The sequence below is a fragment of the Pan troglodytes genome, chromosome X (assembly GCF_028858775.2).
Source record: "Pan troglodytes isolate AG18354 chromosome X, NHGRI_mPanTro3-v2.0_pri, whole genome shotgun sequence".
Classification (NCBI taxonomy): domain Eukaryota; kingdom Metazoa; phylum Chordata; class Mammalia; order Primates; family Hominidae; genus Pan; species Pan troglodytes.
The window spans coordinates 42,131,140-42,147,462 of NC_072421.2; the positions used below are offsets into that span (position 1 = coordinate 42,131,140).

General features: G+C 37.9%; 2 protein-coding genes across 28 annotated transcripts in view; one reads left to right on the top strand and one right to left on the bottom strand.

The window, feature by feature from the left end:
* The window catches only part of CASK (calcium/calmodulin dependent serine protein kinase), a 409,365-nt gene that overhangs the window by 171,672 nt on the left and 221,370 nt on the right, over positions 1-16,323 (bottom strand). The window lies entirely within an intron of this gene.
* Positions 59-10,715, top strand: GPR34 (G protein-coupled receptor 34). 8 transcript variants are annotated; one of them, XM_009438958.5, is made up of 4 exons: positions 77-188; positions 847-939; positions 2,247-2,334; positions 6,657-8,284. In XM_009438958.5, exon 4 carries the CDS (start codon positions 6,736-6,738, stop codon positions 7,879-7,881), a length of 1,146 nt encoding a protein of 381 aa, XP_009437233.1. In that variant the 5' UTR covers positions 77-188; positions 847-939; positions 2,247-2,334; positions 6,657-6,735; the 3' UTR covers positions 7,882-8,284.

Sequence of the window (16,323 nt, forward strand, 5' to 3'; positions counted from 1 at the left end):
AAAAAGAAAAAAAAAAAAAAGAGGGGGAAAAAAAAACCCTACCACCACATATGAACATAAAAAAGAAGAGAACCCCAACCAATTGCACCACGACCGGATGGAAGAGCCCAGCTGACACAACCAAGACGAGTCTCAGTGTCTAGGGAAGCTTGGGGTTCTGCTCCTTTTACTTCAGGCGAACCTGAACTGTGAGTATTTCTTGATTTCAGCTACATAAATGAACCTTCATTTCAGCTAAAATTTGATTATCTGAACATTCAAAGTGAAACGTGATTCGTGGTGATAAGGCTACTCTAATGTCAGCAGTTATTCGCTTTTAGAACTACTGAGTAAATTGCTTGAATGACACCTCTGCCTTGATTTCAAATGAGACTGTCTTTTTAGTTACTTTAAGTACTTTAAGACATTCAAGGTATTTAAGCTCCTACTGTCAATATAGTCACATTGTTGATACTGCATTTGGATACTGCCATCAAGATTTTGCAGATTTACTTGCATGAATTAAAAGTTATTTTCATATGCAATACATTTTATTTCTAATGTATTATAAATTATAACTTATTGACTTTAAGTTATGCTGTCTCCCTATTTTAAATTACTGTCTTTTCTTTATTATATTATTACCATTTTATAGTATTACCAGACCATATAACATTTAAGTTTGGTGTTTCAGAAGTAAATAAGGTGAATATTAGATAAGAGAGAAAGCAAAATACGCTTTAGTTCAAATAATAATTTTTAAAAATGTGTTTCTATGGACACAGTTAAATTTGTAACAAAACCTAACACACTACTAATAGTATTATTTCCAAAGTAATATGTTTTCAATTTTCATTTTGTATACAGCAGTTAATGCAATTTTGAAGCATGCCCTGAATAGATTCAGTCATTATCAAGTCAAACTAAAAACGGTGAAAGGTTGCGACTATTACCAAATAGGTATGTATTTCAACATAGCAATGTGATATTTTCACAAACATACCCAAACTGCATTTTAAAAGCTTCTGCTCATCTGGAGTCACAGTGGAATCTGTTGGGTCCTGCCCTCTGGGTCCAGTACTCCTACATGAGCCAGTTGAAAAAAAACTGCAGGAGTAGGTGGTGGTGCGGGGGTACAATGCACTAATACTAGGTTTTTGAACTTGTGAATAGGATTTGCCAAGTAACAACATTTAAAAAACACTATCTACTATTACAAAACTATTGTGACCACTTCAATATAGCACATGGGTCACAAGCAATGCCCACTGGGAAATTAATCCCCTATGTAAACACAGTGGTTTGTTTCTTGTCTTCACAAGCAATTCTTAACATATCAAACAGGTAGTTTTAAAAATATCAGTAAATAGCCTTATATAGTGAATGACATTGTAATGTACTAACCAACTTCAAAGGAGAAAAAAAAACAGTCACCAAGTTTAAAACAGAATGTAATTGTGATTTTTAATTAAAAAAAATTTTTTTTTGAGACAGACTCTCACTCTGTTGCCCAGGCTAGAGTACAGTGGCATGAACACAGCTCACTGCAGCCTCTGTCTCCCGGGTTCAAGCAATTCTCCAGCCTCAGCCTCCGGAGTAGCTGGGACTACAGGTGCGTGCCACCACGCCCTGCTAATTTTTTTTTTTTTTTTTGGTATTTTTTTAGTAGAGGCGGGGTTTCGCTATGTTGGCCAGGCTGGTCTTGAATTCCTGGCCTCCAGTGATTTGCCTGCCTCGGCCTCCCAAAGTGCTGGGATTACAGGCATGAACCACTGCTCCCGGCCAATTTTTTTTTTTTTTATGTTCTTTTTTTTTGAGACAAGGTCTTACTCCGTCACCCAGGCTGGAGTACAGTGGAGTGATCTAGGATCACTGCAACCTCTGCTTCCCAGGCTCAAGCGATCCTCCCACCTTAGCCTCTCGAGTAGCTGGGACTATAGGCGCACGTCACCATACCCGCTAATTTTTATATTTTTTGTAGAGACAGGGTTTCACCATCTTGCCCAGGCTGGTCTAGAACTCCTGAACTCAAGTGATCCTCCCGCTTCAGCCTCCCAAAGTGCTGGGATCACAGGCATGAACCATGGCGCTCAGCTGTCAATTTGTGAATCAATAATTGTATGCTAGCTGTCTAATACATAGTTCTAAATGATGGCCACTATTATAACGTAAACAAATGCATTGGTTTTGCTTTAAACTGAAGACTAAAGCAAAACCAGAAATGCTTACTGACAGATTTGTCCAACTATTACTTATTTTATTTGCAGATTAGAGCTGAGGCAAATGGTTTCAGGATATGTGCTTTGTGCTAACAGCTTTCTGGAGACATCTTGATTATGGCTATCGGGTCTAGAAGTAAGTTTAAAAAGATATGCTCTGTGGGTAGTGGCAATCATTCTGATGAATGATTTCCGATTCTGTAAACTCTGGATTTACTTCCTTATAATAATGGACATAGCAAATAAGATCAATACCCTTTCCAAAGAAGTAAAGCTAGATGGCATAACCTGTTCTTAAAATTGTTAAAGTGTATGTTAAAGGAATCATGTCACAATACTGCTGATAGAACTCAATATTAATAAAGAAAATGCTGATCCTATGTGATAAGGAGTGAGATTTGGTGAAAAGCATCATGGGCTCTAAAAGTCAGATCTGAGTCCTAACTTGGGCACTGTCATTTAACAGTTGTGTGGCCTGCTGGGTGCGGTGGCTCATGCCTGTAACCCCAGCACTTTAGGAGGCAGAGGCGGGCGGAAAATGAGGTCAGGAGTTCAAGACCAGCCTGGCCAACATAGTGAAACTCCGTCTCTACTAAAAATACAAAAATTAGCTGGATGTGGTCCCAGCTACTTGGGAGGCTGAGGCAGGAGAACTGCTTGAACCCGGGAGGCGGAGGTTGCAGTGAGCTGAGACCATGCCATTGCACTCCAACCTGGGTGACACAGTGAGACTCTGTCTCAAAACAAAAAAAAAAAAAAAAAAAAAAGAGTTGTGTGGCCAAGAGTAAAGATCATAACCTCTTGAACTTTCTTTCTTTCTTCCTTTTTTTATTTTAGAGACAGGTTCATGCTATGTTGCCTTGGCTGGCAGGCTGGTCTTGAACTCCTGGTCTCAAGTGATCCTCCAGCCTCAGTCTCCCAAAGTGTTGGGATTACAGGCGTGAGCCACTGTACCTGGCCAACCTTTTGATCTTTCATTACCTCTTTTGTGATACCTACCTCACAGAGTATTGCAAGAATTATGTAAAGGAAGTAATATAAATGTGTTTAACACAGTGTCTGGTACACAGAAAGTACTAAATAAATATTAGTTAATGGTTTGGCCATCTAGCTTAAGAGTTCAATTCTGACTGCACATTAAAATCCCCTAAGGAGCTTTTAAAGGAAACCAGTGCCTGAAACCCATTCCAGACCAATTAAATCAGAATATCTGGGGAAGGAGCCAAGCACTGGTATCTTTAAAAAACCCTCAAGAGGATTCTAATATGCAGCCAGGATTGAGAACCACTGATAATCCCTTCTACAAAGAACCCAATTGGTGGTAGTCTCAAAAATCTCCAGTGGTAAGATCCTTATATTGCCTCCCAAGAGAGATCATTTCATTAGAAAAAAATGATTTCCTTAAAAGGAGGCAACATCTGTCTCTGCAATTTCTATCATTGGTTCTTGTTTTGCTTTGTGAAGACACATATAACAAAGTGAAACCCTTTTCTCTATGGCTTTGTAAAGCATTCGCATCTCCAGGGTAAGGTGCCTATTTCCTTTAACTTGCTTCTTTGACATGATTTGAGTTCTTCTCTCCATTTGGTCCATGGCCTTTTCTAAGTGTGCTGCTGTGGATCAAACACTGCATTCCAGGTGAGACCCTACCAGCCTGGGACAGAAGCAGCATAGTAGTAACAATTTTCATTTCAGACACCACGTATCTAGGAATTCAACTAAAGATGGGTTTTTCGTTGCCACCACACTACGCTAGTGATAGAGCAATTGCAATTGTGTTTGTTAATGCAGCTAAAGCTCTTCCTGTACTTGTACAGTTGCTTTTAATATCCACATGTAGAACTTCATATACATTTCTACTAAATTCCCTCTTTGATTTAATAATATTTATTATGCTAAGCATTAGGTACAGAGAGCTGAACAAAATTGACTTGGTTCTTAATCCTAATGGAACTTAAATTCTAACATGAGAGAAGAAAAAAAATCCAAAATAACTACTCACAGGTGAGTTTTTCACGTCATTTCAGCTACTTGAGCTCTCAAAATCACATTACTTCTTGTGCCTCAATTCCCTGAACCTATGAGAGCTCCCTACATAACCACACAATATAGGTGGTTCCTCTACAGACACCCTTTTCCTTTTCCTGGTAATGCAGGTTGCATTATCAGTTTCATTTTTGGTAGCCTGACATTCTTTCTAGATTGCCCTTTCCTTATAGAATCTTAGATCACAGGTTGGGCATAGTGGCTCACACCTGTAATTCCAGCACTTTGGGAGGCCGAAGCGGGCGGATCACCTGAGGTCAGGAGTTCGAGACCAGCCTGGCCAACGTGGTGAAAACCCATCTCTACTAAAAATACAAAAATTAGCCGGGCATGGTGGCGGGCGCCTGTAATCCCAGCTACTCGGGAGGCTGAGGCAGGAGAATCGCTTGAAGCCAGGAGGCGGAGGTTGCAGTGAGCCGAGATCACGCCATTGCACTCTAGCCTGGGTGACAAGAGCAAAACTCTGTCTCAAAAACAAAACAAAACAAACAAACAAACAAACAAAAACCAGAATCTTAGATCACAAGAAACATGCCTATACCTTTCTATAAACTTTCTGAAATTTGTCTTCCTGCAGTTGAGACACATGACAGACTAGACTCAGTCCTTCCCCGCTCCCTTCCTTTCTCCCTCCACTTTCCTGAATTCTGGAAACAGGCTCTTACCAGGGATTACATAACTTCCTCTTCACCAGCCAGTTCCTCTTCTGTGGAATCAATGCTCCCCAACTTTACAACATTTTAAACCTTAATGTTACCCTCTACCAAAATGCTTTGTTTTTAATCAAATTATGTGTAGAGCTTTAAGAAAGGCTATTTTTCTCTGTGTATAAGATCAAATCAGGGACTTAATTTATGTAATTCAAATCCACTTTGCATGGTAGCAGTCAGGGTTTGAATGTCCACTCCTCCAAAATGTTTACTAATAGGGTCTCTGTCTTATTCACCTTCCTTTCCCACACAGTACTTAGCCAAGTGTGAGATATTTACTAAAATGAGATTAATCAAAAGGTGTTTATTAAAGCTAACTTTTATTAAGCAGTCACTATGTGCCAGGATTAAGTTCTTCTTATGCATTTTTCATTTTCACAAATGAGAAAACTAAGGCATAGAAAAGATTAAGTTATTTGCCCTTGGTCACAAGTTAGTTGGGTCTGATTTTGAGAACCTTGCTCTGGGCATCTTTATGTTAACCCTGCTAAGTGGCTGCTGTAGAGAAATAGGGCAGTCACTCTATGAGAGGAATGTGATGAGACCTCCAGAAATGCTTTCTTTACTTGTTATGACCAGCTCTCAGACTAAGCTCTTCACAGCAGTCAATGGGCCAATAATAAGTAGCTTTGCAAATATTCTCTGCTGCCATAAACAAGTAGAATTCAAACACTATCTCTTCGAAGGTTCTAGCAAGTCTCAAATTATTGAACCCAGGGCACATTTAAGCTTTGGTCAGGTTACTTTCAAAATCTTGGATTGCACATGCTGTTTCCCATCTACGTTATTACTCTATGCTTCTAGGTTAGGAGTGGCTAACTAGCAGCTGCCAGCTAACTTGGTTTTGTTTGGTTACTTTTTTCTCCTGTCCAGTGATACAAGAGTCTGTGTAACCTTGCAGGTGCTGTATTCTCTTAGTCTATTATGTTAATTGCATGCCCTAAGACCCCTACCTTGGTCTTAGGCTGAAAAGAAATTTAGGATCCTCTTCTTTATTCCCACTTATAGAATGAGACCACCACAAGTCACACGCCATGTAGCAATACATGTCAAAATGAATGAATGCCACATATGAGGGAAAAAGTCAAGGCAGGAAGTGGTTCTGAAGCTGGGCAGGGCCAGCAGTGGGCCCAGCTCTCTTATGGCTGTACATACCTTTAGAGAAACTGATGCTCATCTTTGAGAAATATGAGCTGTCATTTCTCTTCACCACCATCTGTATTCCCATAAGAACTTCCCTAAGAGAAGATGATCTCATAAATTGAGTTATTTTAATATAATACATGAAACAGAACTTGAATGTAGGCCATGGCCACAGGAAAGGTTAGAGCATGAAACTCCATGAGATACCACACTATGTGCTGCTTGTTTAATGATACAATAATGTTACTACATACAGTAGGATAAAAGTAAAGTTTCTCACAATGTCTGAAAATAAATAATTTATTATTTACACTGTCTTTTTTTTTTTTTTTTTTAAAGAGATGGGGTCTTGTTCTGTTGCCCAGGCTGGAGTGCAGTGGCTCAATTATAGCTCACTACAGCCTTGAACTCCTGGGTTCAAGCAATCCTTCTGCTGTAGCCTCCCGAGTAGCTAGGACCATAGGCGTGTGCTGGGAAGCCCAGCCTATTATTTACACTTTTAGTTAAAGTAACTGTTATTAAAATAGCAAATGACTCAATGTTTGGCATTCTGTTGTAGGAAAAATCTGAAGACATAAGAACTACACATGAGGAATATGTCATTTAGCACTTTCACTTTTTGATCTCCACAGAAGACAATGAGAAGTCATACCATAACAATGACGACAACTTCAGTCAGCAGCTGGCCTTACTCCTCCCACAGAATGCGCTTTATAACCAATCATAGCGACCAACCGCCACAAAACTTCTCAGCAACACCAAATGTTACTACCTGTCCCATGGATGAAAAATTGCTATCTACTGTGTTAACAACATCCTACTCTGTTATTTTCATCGTGGGACTGGTTGGGAACATAATCGCCCTCTATGTATTTCTGGGTATTCACCGTAAAAGAAATTCCATTCAAATTTATCTACTTAACGTAGCCATTGCAGACCTCCTACTCATCTTCTGCCTCCCTTTCCGAATAATGTATCATATTAACCAAAACAAGTGGACACTAGGTGTGATTCTGTGCAAGGTTGTGGGAACACTATTTTATATGAACATGTACATTAGCATTATTTTGCTTGGATTCATCAGTTTGGATCGCTATATAAAAATTAATCGGTCTATACAGCAACGGAAGGCAATAACAACCAAACAAAGTATTTATGTCTGTTGTATAGTATGGATGCTTGCTCTTGGTGGATTCCTAACTATGATTATTTTAACACTTAAGAAAGGAGGGCATAATTCCACAATGTGTTTCCATTACAGAGATAAGCATAACGCAAAAGGAGAAGCCATTTTTAACTTCATTCTTGTGGTAATGTTCTGGCTAATTTTCTTACTAATAATCCTTTCATATATTAAGATTGGGAAGAATCTATTGAGGATTTCTAAAAGGAGGTCAAAATTTCCTAATTCTGGTAAATATGCCACTACAGCTCGTAACTCCTTTATTGTACTTATCATTTTTACTATATGTTTTGTTCCCTATCATGCCTTTCGATTCATCTACATTTCTTCACAGCTAAATGTATCATCTTGCTACTGGAAAGAAATTGTTCACAAAACCAATGAGATCATGCTGGTTCTCTCATCTTTCAATAGTTGCTTAGATCCAGTCATGTATTTCCTGATGTCCAGTAACATTCGCAAAATAATGTGCCAACTTCTTTTTAGACGATTTCAAGGTGAACCAAGTAGGAGTGAAAGCACTTCAGAATTTAAACCAGGATACTCCCTGCATGATACATCTGTGGCAGTGAAAATACAGTCTAGTTCTAAAAGTACTTGAGGTAAACATACTAAAATGAATTATATAATGCAGCCTCTTAATTCTTTGAAGAACTAAAAAATTAGGAAACAAAGTTCTAGCATTTACAAAACTCAGATCTCAAAGCTCTGCTTGTATTTGTGATATTTCATTTGCTTAACTGTAAACCATTTCAAGGTACTATCTTTTAAATCTGTATGTAAAATCTTTTCAAAATACATTTTTAAGCTAATACTCTTAACATAGATTATGAAGTTAAGTGAAATTTATGGCTCTAACAGCAAAATAATTAAAGTGCCATAGTTTCTCAAGTGACTAAAGTAGTTATTAAAATCAAGCACTTGATACTAATTTGAAGTGTGTTTAAAAGTAAATGATTTGGGAACTGACAATGTGTCAGAAAATATATGTTCATTTATCATTTTAAAATCTTGTATAATTTGCCACTGTATTCATTTATGCCTAAATCTCTATAACAGATGAAAAGATAATTAATAAAATCCTAATTAAAAAATGAGATCACCCACTATCTATCACTGCTTAGATAAAAAGGGAAAGAATTTAAATACTGTACAGTAAAAATTAACAGATAAGCTAACGATTCAATAGCCTAGCAATAGGTCTTAAAACCACACCTTACTTAAAACAGGTTTATAAACAATAGGGTCATTTCAGCCACAGTTTGATAAAGTAACATTGAACATGCATATTCTGTGATCCAGCAAGTCATCTACAAGGTATACATCTTACAGAATCACTCAAATACGTACACAAGAAACATGTAATGATGCTTAGTGAACTAACATTCATAATACGAAACAACTGGAAATAAGTACATAACAGCAAAGGCATGGAGAAGTGAACTGGTTTACTCACGAAATGGAATATCATGTAGCGATGCAATGAAATGAACTACACTCACATGCATCAACACGGGTATATCTCAAATATAATGTTGAGTAAAAAAACCCCACAAAATTGCAAAAGGGTATGTACTGCATGAAATCATTTATGTAAAATATAAAAACATAAAACAATACCACATTCTTTTTTTTTTTTTGAGACAGAGTTTCACTCTTATTGCCCAGGCTGGAGTGCAGTGGCGTGATCTTGGCTCACTGCAACCTCCACCTCCCAGGTTCAAGCAATTCTCCTGTCTCAGCCTCCCGAGTAGCTGGGATTACAGGCGCATGCCACCACGCCCGGCTACTTTTTGGATTTTTAGTAGAGACGGGGTTTCATATGTTGGCCAGGCTGGTCTCGAACTCCTGACCTCAGGGTGATCCACCTGCCTCAGCCTCCCAAAGTGCTGGGATTACAGGCGTGAGCCACCGCGCCTGGTAGAAAACAATACCACATTCTTATGGATCAATACATATACAATAAAGATACAAAACATGTATGGTAATATATACAAGATACATACCAACTTAAAGTTAATGGTTATATCTGGAGAAATTTGAAGCAAATATGGCAAAATGTTAATGTCTTAAATCTAGGTAGTAGGCACGTGATTATATTATTTTTGGTAAACTCCTGGGTATTTGAAATACTTTACAAGAATAAAAACCTGCAAATTAGAATTAAAAGGAGCAAACTCTGCAATTTTCATGTACATTAAAAAATAACAGGACAGCAAGCTCTAAAAGAAAGCGGTCTTAGTCTTGTTCGTCATTGCCTCCCTGGAGCTTAGTACGTTTCTTGGCTATAGGAGATCAATACACATTTGTTGAATAATTAAGAAGAATGGACGGATGAATAAGATAGGGAGAAAGGGAAGGAAGGGGTGCTTACAAGAAAAAAAGTTGGGAGTAATTAGCTTTTTTCCTAGTCCATTTGAATATAGCTGTATAGAACACCATACAGTTGCAATCTAGTGGGTGTCATTAGGCAAACATTCTTGCAAGTTTGGCCAGCATTTGTCCAGTTCTTTGGTCATACACAGAACCTGAATGTTATTGACTGAATTTATGTAAAAGCATCTTAGGACAAACTCCAAGGACTCATCTGAAAGTTTCTATCATGGTGTATAAAATTTTTTTAAAGTCAGAATACTTCTTAAAACTTAAGGTAGGCCATTGGCTGAGAAATCAATGTGAATGACCATGAAGATTTTGATCAGAACTGAGTTTATTTTAATGAGATTTGGCTTGTATACAGTGCTCAGTTAACTATATATAGATATATTTTTTGAGATGGAGTCTCACTCTGTTGCCCAGGTTGGAGTACAGTGGCGTGATCTTAGCTCACTGCAACCTCTGCCTCCCGGGTTCAAGTGATTCTCCTGCTTCAGCCTCCCAGGTAGCTAGGATTACAGGTGCCCGCCACCATGACCGGCTGTTTTGTATTTTTAGTAGAGATGGGATTTCACCATGTTGGCCAGGCTGGTCTCGAACTCCTGACCTCAGGTGATCCACCCACCTTGGCCTCCCAAAGTGCTGGGATTATAGGCATGAGCCACCGCGCCCGGCCAGTTAACTATATTTCAATAAGTGCCCACAAATATAATTAACTGAATAAAGAATAAGTCAAAGCAAAAGTATATTTTAAAAATAAGTAATATTTGAGGATAAATACTGAAATTTGCAGAAAAATTAGAGGGTCAGAAAAAGGTGACAAAATTATATTAATTACTTTGCCCTGACAATGTTAACACATACCATCTAAATGAAATTTAGCATTTCTGTTTGTATGGTTTTAAGTTATGAAAACTTCTATTTTCCTTCATGTCCTCAAACTTAAAAATTTATTTTACATTACTGGTAAACATCTTACATATCTCATTGTATACAGTTTGGTGAAATTATATTATCAATTATTATCACTTTTAAGGAACATTAAAATGAATATAAATACACTCATAGTTCTAGAAGCTGTCTCATTATACTAGATGATTACTATAAAGCTCTGCACAATGGCATTCTTAAGAAAATTTTAAAGTATACTCAATTAATTATTGCTATATTATTTGGAATAAAATACATTTTGATATAAATCAATCTGTCTATTTATAACAGATTGCTTACGGAGAGAAATCTGATAACATGCCTTAGAGTAACTTGAATCCTGAGAAGGTTTCTAAATTTTTAGAAAAAATATGCTACTGACTTACCAAAGTTAAGGCTACCTATGACATATAATCTTTCATTTCTTACTAAGCATTAGTATTTGCAAGCAGGAAACAGTTCCTACCTCTCCTAACCCAAGGTTTAGTTCTAGAAGCATACAGGAAAAGGGAATTCAGAAGTATATACGTATCTTTACCTTGCAAAGACCTTCAGAACAGCTTTCTAAATAACATCTCATACATGCAAAACCAAATATGGGCAAAATGAATTGTCTGGCTGTCAGAGTGAGACCTCAGTGTTGACTATTGCTGTTAGTTTTAGAAAAGTATGCTGTATAGAGCCAGGTTTGATGGTGGTTGAATTTCTAAGATTAGGTCAGTAGAAAAAGACAATTCTCTTCCAGTACAGCTTTATTTTCAACTTTAAAAAATGGATTCTTTATTCCTGCTGACATAAAAGTAGAGGTAATATAACTATATGAATGAAAGACTTACTGAAAGTTATCCCACAAAAGAAAAGCAATATGAAGAGAGTTCTCCCAACAAGCAACCTGGATGCTGCAGCAACATGTTAATGGGCTAATTATTTTTTAGGTTTTCAAAATATAATACTTTATCAGATATTAAAATATATTCTTATCCTTCAGTAAGGATAACACTGGGGAGCAGACACAAGGATAAACTTATCTGTGGAACTGAATACACATGTCTAAGCAGATCCCAGATGATATATGAGAAAAGTACAAAATACGTATATGACTTTTTTTTTTTTTTTTTGAGACAGGGTCTCACTCTGTCACCCAGGCTGGAGTGCAGTGGTGCAATCTTGGCTCACTGCAACCTCTGCCTCCTGGGTTCAAGCAATTTTTCTGCCTCAGCCTTTGGAGTAGCTGGGATTACAGGTGCGTGCCACCATGCCTGGCTAATTTTTGTATTTTTAGTGGAGACAGGGTTTTGCCATGTTGGCCAGGCTGGTCTGGAACTCCTGACCTCAGGTGATCCGCCCGCCTTGGCCTCCCAAAGTGCTGGGATTACAGGCGTGAGCCACCATGCCCCACTGAGATTGCACCACTGCACTCCAACCTGGGCGACAGAGTGAGACTCCGTCTCAAGAAAAAAAAGAAAAAAAAAAAAAAAAGATCCTGTTAGTCAAGATGTGCTGGAATCTTGCAAAGGTGGGGTTAAGTGTGTTTTTGCAAAGCTCAGGTGACCCCCATACATTCTCCTCCCTCAGAGAAAATCACTGCATATATAGGAAACATCACAAAAAGCATCAGGAAGGAAAGGATGGATTAATAAATAATAGTGCTGTGCCTATTTAAAATAAAAGGCCAATTTACAGCCTTACCTTTTATCATACCCCAAAATTTATAAGGACACTCAAGAATTAAGTGTAAATAATGAGACCATAAAAGATTAAAAAATGACTAGCTCATCTGTAGATGGGAAAGAACTTTCAAACAAAATAACAGAAATAACTATAGGGAAAAATTCATAGATTTGACTTAAAAATTTAGATTCTTTGTCCCAAACCATAAAAACTGAAGCAAAAGTACAAAGCAGGAAAAATATTCACAACAGATATGACATTTACTGGAGAGCCTTTTATTTCAGCCACCAACAAACAAACTTCACTTGTAAAGAAGCTTGTAGGGGTATTTTTAATCGGAAGAAAAGATTTGAAACTCAGAATATAATCTGAATTATGTCAACTCAGACGAGAGATAAACTATGCGGCATTCCCATGTTGGATGATGTAGTGTCCTCTGTCATAGCTACATGGCCCAGCTGAGTGGCTGCCATAGTGCCTCAGTCAGTCCATGTTTTCAGATGAAGACTTGGAGAGCTGGTTGGGGATGGTAACAGTGAGCACAGAACTGGAAAGGAGGTAGTAAGTTTGTTCGAAACTTCTATTTTTCCTTTTATTTCCCCACTTCAAGTTCACGTGCAAGGGAATGGGAAGCAAAGTAACATCTGTTTATTTATGTGCCCTTCACTGTTCTAGGTGCTTCTCATGCATTATCATCAGTTAATCTTCATGGCATTGTGATGTAAGCAGCAACTGTATTTTACATATGTAGGGATGCAAGTTGGTAGACTTCCATTCTACTGACATTGTCTCTGCTAATGCTTTTCACTTTTGTTTATAGTTCTGTCCAAGCACAATGGTGATTGCTGAGATGTCTTTTATTTTAAAAAACATAAATTGCCATTAATATGTATTGGGGGTAAAAATTTCTGCTTACCACTCATCAAAATTGTATGATGTCAAAAAAAACACAAAATCTTTGCCGGGCACGGTGGCTCATGCCTGTAATCCCAGCACTTTGGGAGGCCAAGGCGGGTGGATCACCTGAGGTCAGGAGTTCAAGACCAGCCTGACCAAAATGGAGAAACCCCGTCTCTACTAAAAATACAAAATTAGCCAGGCGTGGTGGCGCATGCCTGTAATCCCAGCTACTCGGGAGGCTGAGGCAGGAGAATCGCTTGAACCCGGGAGGCGGAGGTTGTGGTGAGCCAAGATTGTGCCATTGTACTCCAGCCTGGGCAACAAGAGCAAAACTTCGTCTCAAAAACATAAATAAATTAATTAATTAAAATAAAATTAAAAAACATAAATTGCCATTAATATGTATTGGGGGCAAAAATTTCTGCTTACCACTCATCATAATTGTGTGATGTCAAAGAAACAAAATCTTTGCCAGGCGTGGTGGCTCACGCCTGTAATCCCAGCACTTTGGGAGGCCAAGGCGGGCAGATCACGAGGTCAAGAGATCGACACCATCCTGGCCAACATAGTGAAACCCCGTCTCTACCAAAAATACAAAAATTAGCTGGGTGTGGTGGCACGCAACTGTAGTCCCAGCACTTTGGGAGGCCAAGGCGAGCAGATCACGAGGTCAAGAGATCGACACCATCCTGGCCAACATAGTGAAACCCCGTCTCTACTAAAAATACAAAAATTAGCTGGGTGTGGTGGCACGCACCTGTAGTTCCAGCTACTCGGGAGGCTGAGGCAGGAGAATCGCTTGAACCTGGCAGGTGGAGGTTGCAGTGAGCTGAGATTGCACCACTGCACTCCAGCCTGATGAAAGAGTGAGACTCTGTCTCAAAACAAAAACAAAAACAAAAACAAAAACAAAAAACAATCTTTAAAACTAGTCTTCTAACCATCACACATTTATATACTCTGGAAGCTCTCTCTGAAACATGTACGATAATCCAGAACAAACTCATACAGGTTGAATAGAAGAAAAAAAATGGAATCAAATTAGAGCATCCTACCCTTATTAGTTTTGCTTCTGGCCCATGAAATGCATAAAGAACCATCAGAAGATGGAAAGGCCTTCTAATTATGGTTTGGATACAGGTGTTGATGATACACGGAATCTCTTTTTGCTTTAATAAGTCATGCAAGTTTTTTGGGAGCAACAGTTAACTGTTACACTTATACTCTTTTTTGGTAATTTCACATATAAATAGTTTTTAGTTATAAAACGTTTCAAACATACAAAAATGGAAAAACACAACATAACAGGCAGCTAAGTACCCAGCACCCCAATTGAAAAGATGTTAACGTTTTGGTTTTACTTTAAAGTTTTTTCATACCCATATACATCATCCAAAATGTTAGATATATTAAAGCTCACTTCACATCCTTCCCTGAGGAAACCTCTTTCCTGAAGTTGGTGTATATCACTCTGACGTATATTTTTGTGCTTTTACAACATACATATGCATAACAATATGCACTTTTTCTTTTAAAAATTTACACAAATGGTATCTTACTATTACATTCTTTGTAACTCTTTTCACTCAAATTTTGTTTATCTATGTAGACTCATGTAGGTCTTGTTCATTCATTTTCACTGATGTAGTGTTTTACTGCATGAATAAACAATGGTTCATTTCTCCATTTCCCCTAACAATGGGCAATTTGGTGGTTTCCACTTTTTCCACTAATTGAAACCATGCTCAAGTGAAGTCTTTTGTATACCCAATGCCCATGTGTGAAGTTTATGGCTAACACCTAAAAGCAGAAATGCTTGGTTGTAAGGGTATGTACATTTTCAGCTTATCTCAGTTTTGACAAATTGCTTTCCAAAGTGATTTTACCAATTTATGTGCCCATCTCACTACAAGGCAGAAATGAGTTCCTGTTTACCCACAACCTTACCAACACTTGGTTTTATCAGATTTACTAATTTTTGCCAATCTGGTAGGTATGAAATGGTATCTCATTGTGGTTTTAATTTGCGCTTCCCTGATTACTAGTGAAATGAAGCATCATTTCATATACTTTTTGCTCATTCAGTTTTCTTCTTGGGTGAATGGCCTATTCATATCTATACCCCTCCCCCTCCCTTTTCCCCTAATGAGTTGCTTATCTCTTTTTTTCCTTTTTCTTTTTAAAAAATTGTTGAAGTAGTTCTTTATATGTTCTGGGTTCTAAATCCTTTGTTATTTATATAGTTTGCAAATAACTTCTAACACTATGCACTTGTCTTTTACTTTGCTTATGGTTTCTTTTGTCAGACACTAGAAGCAAAGCTAAAAAATTTTCTAATCAATAAATGGAAATAAACACTGGCCCTTATGCATTCCTCAAGGACCAAGCTAAAGAACTTGCAGATGAAATTATCTTATAATTAGATTGCTTGGTATTTCAGTTAGTCGAAATCAGGTGTTCCTTGAGAACATGAAAATAGAAATGCTTTCTAAGAGTTCAACTACAAAATCCAAATACCTGAGTACAAATATGTAAAACAACTTCAGAGACAGAAAGTCTCTTAGACCAGGAGATGACCTGATTAAATGCATTAGCATATCTACAGAAAGAATTGGCTGTTCACTAGGGGATGAGGGAAAATTAGAAGAAAAAAAAGTGCTAGAAAAATGTTGGTATTGCCCATCCAACACAGTCCAGGGGATTGATCTTGGCCAATGTATATGGATTATTATGGTCCCATCGTTAAGGCCATGGCAAGAATTATGGTAAGGCTGAATCCAATAGGTTTTCTTATCCCAATAATATTAAGCATTATTAAATAACAAACTGAGAAGCAGCATAAAAGACTGGTTAAAAGGGTGAATGATGCAGTCAGACTGCCTGAGTTATTTCTGCTGCCATCACTTACAATGTAACATTGGGTAAGCTCTATTTCCTCTACTAAGAAAACAGGAATTATAGTAGTACCTAACTCATAGGGTTGTTATGAGGACTCAATGAGTAAATAAATGTACCTGGCCAAGTAGAAACATGCAATATATGGTATCTAAATACCCAAATGCCAAGGGAAAGGCAGAGAAAATACATAAAATGGAATGGCTAGAAGCTGAGGGTAAACATCAGAACTAGGAAGATACATAGTGGAAGTTGATCTGGATCAAGGGAG